General features: G+C 36.1%; 1 protein-coding gene across 1 annotated transcript in view; it reads right to left on the bottom strand.

The window, feature by feature from the left end:
* Window positions 1–953: 953 nt before the first annotated feature.
* LOC106464865 (homeobox protein HMX3-B-like) overlaps window positions 954–5,351 on the bottom strand; it is a 10,851-nt gene continuing 6,453 nt past the window's right edge. The window contains exon 2 of the mRNA XM_013925023.1: window positions 954–1,543. Within this exon, the coding sequence (XP_013780477.1) occupies window positions 954–1,543 (590 nt within the window). The remainder of the gene's footprint in view (window positions 1,544–5,351) is intronic.

Raw genomic sequence — 5,351 nt, 5'->3', positions numbered from 1 at the left:
TGTATCAAGTTATCATCTTGCCATAGAAACACTGCTGACGATCATTAGATCCTATATTTTGTTTAGATCAAGTTATCGTCTTGCCACAGAAGCACTGCTGACGATCATTAGGTCGTGTATTTTGCTTAGATCGAGTTATCGTCTTGCCACAGAAACACTGTTGACGATCATTAGATCCTGTAGTTTGTTTATATCACATTTCTTTGTTATTAGAAACGACAGATGTCCAGTTAGATTAGATGTTATTTCTGGTTCATGCCGGAATGATTCAAGTTTATGGGTCTAGCTCTCGTGTACCTGTGTTGCTGCGGAAAAATCGTTGTCCTTTAATTACTTGTCGAAAAACACTAAGATCTAATTACCACAGGAAATTTGACATGCAACTTTAGATATAATACTGAGTTTAGCTCAAAGTGTTACGATATCACAGAAAACACAGTCAATAAAACATTCAATGGACTTAGATTTTGAAGCTTTGCCAAATGATTTTATTGAGTTATCACAGAAACATCTATTCAATGTTGGTATAGAGTCATCTGATTCTTTGAACCAAATGACTTTGTTTAGTGTACCATTCATTGGAGTTAAAGTCATTGTACCAGTTAGTGGAGTTCAAGTCATTTTACTGACTTTAGCTCTTATCGCCTAGCAACAAATATGTCCAAGAAAAGTCATTCCTCTGAACTCAGATATTAATAACTTTGTCTTTTAGTTTGTTACAAATTATACTTTCAGTCCATTTTGAATGTTGATTTTTCACTAGTAAGACGTCTTCTCTGTCACAAAAGACCGACTTATAAACTGTGTTGTTTCCTCAATATCATATCATTTCCTAAAACAAATGAATGGCTGTTTAAGATAAATAACATTTTTATGGACTACAAAATGTTGAAGTCCTACGAACTTTGGTGTCTTCTAGATAGGATGGACTGTTCAGAAAGTTTTCTTCAGCCTCACACCAGAGACGTCAGAGGGCGAATGGTGGCTGATATACTGTGGGTGTAGGATGGGTGATAGTAGAGTGGGTGGTAAGAAGGAATGCTAGTCTGCGGACTGCTGCTGAAACCCTTGTTTTCGGGGGAGTGTGAACCGTTGGTGGAAGTGTTATTGTCGTGGTAGAGAATGGGGACACGGACGACCCTCTGAGTAGCGGCGGCGTGTGCTATGTTAGCAGCCTCAAGGTCGGCAGCTATTTGCCTCTTCCACTTGTTCCGGCGATTCTGAAACCAAATTTTAACTTGTGTCTCGGTCAGGTGAAGAGAGGCCGCTAGCCCCGCGCGTTCCGAACTGGACAAATAACGTTTCATATCAAAAGTGGACTCGAGCTGAAAGACCTGACTTCGGGTGAACACGGTTCTCGTCTTCTTCTTCCGTCGATTTTGTTTCGCTTTATCTTCTTCATTGTCATCCTCTTCGTTGTGACCTTGAGGACCATCGCAAGTCTGATGCTGGATAGTTGCCCGTACTCCATCCATCGGTAGACGCTCTCTGTCAGGGAGCGTTGTTTGAGTCGGAGAAATGCTGGTCCTCATTTTATCCGCTTCTGTTACATACAAGATAAAAACATTCATGTTAATAACTTTTCTATTAAACGTTTATGTAATGTTACACTAGACTTATAATGTTTTATCAACATTAAACATGCAGTAATAGGTGCATGTGCTGAGTTATTTCATGTATTACATTTACGTCAGATATTTTTAACTAAAATATAAATTTATTTTTTGAGTGCGCTTTTGTTATCCATGTTATCCATATTAAGTATAGTCTTAAATATACATATATTTATCCATTTTTAAAGGAAAATATCCCTAACACCTTTTCGCAAGTTATTGATATTTAACATTTAGTCCTTGTGCTGTCAAGGATGAGATATGCCATCTTGTGGATGTTATCATTGTTGGTGTTGATGTATATTGATCTGAAGTAATATATAAAACTTCGCGTTCAACATTAGCGAATTTTACTCAAAGCGTTAAAAGCGAAATCTTTACTAGGTAAATTCATGAATTGGTGAATCACAATATAATACAATGTAGGTAAATATGTTTGAGTTATTTCCGGGATTATTCAGCATGCAAATACATGCATATAAGGGTCCGGCATGGCCAGGTGGTTAGGGCGCTTGACTAGCAATCTGAGGGTCGCGGGTTTGAATCTCCATCCCAACAAACATGCCCTTACAGCCGCGGGGCCATTATAATGTGACGGTCAATCCCACTATTTGTCAGTAAAAGAGTAGCCCAAGAGTTTACGGTGGGTGGTGATGACTAGCTGCCTTCCTTCTAGTCTTTCACTGTTAAATTAGAGATGGCTAGCGCAGATAGCCCTGGTGAAGTGCGAACTTTAACACAACCGAATTAAGAGATAGTATATTAACACATAAATATTAATATAATAACATAATTGGGGGGGGGGTCAGAGTGAAATCGTGGAATAGCTAAACTCTGACTCTCTTGTAGTAATTATCTCAAAATTGAACAGTTACAAATCAAGTGCAGGAGGGAGGAAGAGGTCACTGAACCTGACCCTCCCAGGTCTAAAACACCTAAATAACGATACCTGTATATATATATATAAATGTACATTCTACCATAACTGAAACGTTTAGTAGTATACCTCTAATTCTTCGGGCTAATAGGAACCTGTTAATTATAGTATTTTAGCACTTGTGTATAAAGTTAAAATCATAAATAATATTCAACGTTACAACGTCATCCTCATGTAGAGTCGTCAACTTTTTGAAGGCCATAGATAGACCTAAATAAAATGTTTTTAACTGTGTACCAGTTTAACGTTGAATAATATTTATGATAGGAACCTGTTAATTTACTTTAAATCATTATTTATTTAATAATATATAATTGTAAAAAATTTTATGTTGTCTTCATAAATCTTGTGAGAAGAATGTGGCATAAAGTACAAACAGACATTTTCAGACAAAATATAAACGTTCTAGTATTAGTGGCATCAAGTATGAAAAATAGTTTTAAGAGAGAAATTAATTAGCCACTTCCGGTTCCCAATAAGATAAGTTTTCTCCGAAGTAATGACATCAAATATGAAGAGCATTTTTAAGGTCACTTCAGATTAAATCATTGGCCACTTCCGGTTTCCAATAAGATAAATTTAATAGTGATATGAAACATAAAAGGATGAAAAGTCACTTAATTGTTACATGGCATGAAGTATTATGAATGTTGACCGGTGATTTATGTAAACAACTCTGAAGCGTAATACCTCGTGACATGCAAAGGGTATAAATTGTCTTGTAAATAACTCCTGAAGAAGACGTAGAAGTACGTTGAAACATGTAGAATGTTTTTAAGTAAAAGACGTTGACAGCTATATTAAACTTTTAATTGTGTAAGTAAGAATAAGAATCGATCATTCTAGTTATTAATTTAAGATTAAATATTGCACAAGTGCCGATTATTCAGACTTATGAAGAGCAGTTTAAAAGCCACTTAAGAGAAAATATTAAGCCACTTCCAGTTTCAGTAAAAATAAAATTAATTACGAAGAAAAGTTTTGGGGAACTTCCTGAGGAAGTGTCAACTATTTCCGGTTCCAAATAAGATGAGGTTTCTTCTCTAAGAACTGAATTAACTATGTGAGGAGTACTTTTGGGGCACTTCCTGGGGAAGTATCAATAAATTCCGGTTCCCAATTAGATGAGTTTTCTTCTCTAAGAATGGAATTAATTACGAAGAAAGGTTTTGGGACACTTCCTGAGGAAATGCCAAATATTTCCGGTTCCCAATAAGATGAGGTTTCTTCTCTATAAATGGAATTAACTATATGAAGAGTACTTTTTGGGCACTTCCTGGGGAAGTATCAATAACTTCCGGTTCCCATTTAGATGAGTTTTGTTCTATAAGAATGCAATTAATTACGAAGAAAGGTTTTGGAACACTTCCTGAGGAACTGTCAAATATTTCCGGTTCCCAATAAAATGAGGTTTATTCTCTAAGAATGGAATTAACTATATGAAAAGAACTTTTGGGCACTTCCTAAAAAATTATCAGTCACTTGCAGTTTGCATTTTTTATTTCCACCCAAATCACTTCTATAATCATTTAAATGTAATAAAAATCCACAATATAACAACAACGACAACCATAAGATGGCACAACCTGCCGTTTCTTACGTTGTTTGTTGTAAAAACCTACCCTATAACAGTAACAACAACCACAAGACAGCACAACCTGCCGATCCTTATGTTGTTCGTTTGTTGTTAATTATAAAGCTACATAATAGATTATCTGTGCTCAGCTCATTGCAGATATCGAAACTAGATGTTTAGCGTTATAAGCCCTAAGCACTGATTCGTCGGGGGTAACGTTTCATATATGGTATACAGATTAAATAATAATTTAAATAATACAGTCAAGTATTCTTTGACGAGTATTGAAGGTATTTCTTTCTATTAAACTTTCTATGTTAAATTTTAACATCCTGTATATTTCTCTACTTCGTATAATAGCCCTACGGTTCTGCATTTTTTATGTTGTACCTCAAACATGATGTTTAACACATTTTCTACCGTTGCATAATCTTCATTTCTATACCATTCTTGTTCGAATAACCAAACATCTCATTGCTGCTTATTAATCAATATGGCATTGACTCTGATCAGTTATCCAGTTTCAAAGTATTTGTTACCCGTGATAGTTTGTTTGTTGTTAAGCGCAAAGCTACACAATGGGTTACTTGTGCTGCGCCCACAACGGGGAATCGAACACAGCTATGTAAGTCCGCCAACTTACAGCTGACCCATTGGAGAACAACTATGAGGAAGGTAATTTATTGTAAGTCTATTCAACATTACGATGGAGAACACCTGTAAAGGAAGGTACTTTATTGTAAGTCTATTCAACATTACGATGGAGAACACCTGTGAAGGAAGGTACTTTATTGTAAGTCTATTCAACATTACGAAGATCATATGGTATACTAAATTCTACAGAATAGCTATTGGTCACTTTCTTTACAAAAACAAAAACAAAACCCCATGGTTTATGTGTCAGGTATACAATTTGATAAAAACAAAACGCCATGGTTTATGTGTCAGGTATACAAGCCACCATGGTTTATGTGTCAGGTATACAAGCCACCATGGTTTATGTGTCAGGTATACATGCCACCATGGTTTATGTGTCAGGTATACAAGCCACCATGGTTTATGTGTCAGGTATACAAGCCACCATGGTTTATGTGTCAGGTATACATGCCACCATGGTTTATGTGTCAGGTATACAAGCCACCATGGTTTCTGTGTCAGGTATACAAGCCACCATGGTTTATGTGTCAGGTATACATGCCACCATGGTTATGTGTCAGGTATACAA

Source organism: Limulus polyphemus, unplaced genomic scaffold (assembly GCF_000517525.1).
Source record: "Limulus polyphemus unplaced genomic scaffold, Limulus_polyphemus-2.1.2 Scaffold1764, whole genome shotgun sequence".
Taxonomy (NCBI): Eukaryota; Metazoa; Arthropoda; class Merostomata; order Xiphosura; family Limulidae; genus Limulus; species Limulus polyphemus.
Note: the sequence above shows the minus strand (reverse complement) of the source record. Positions and strands in the feature narration are given on the sequence as shown.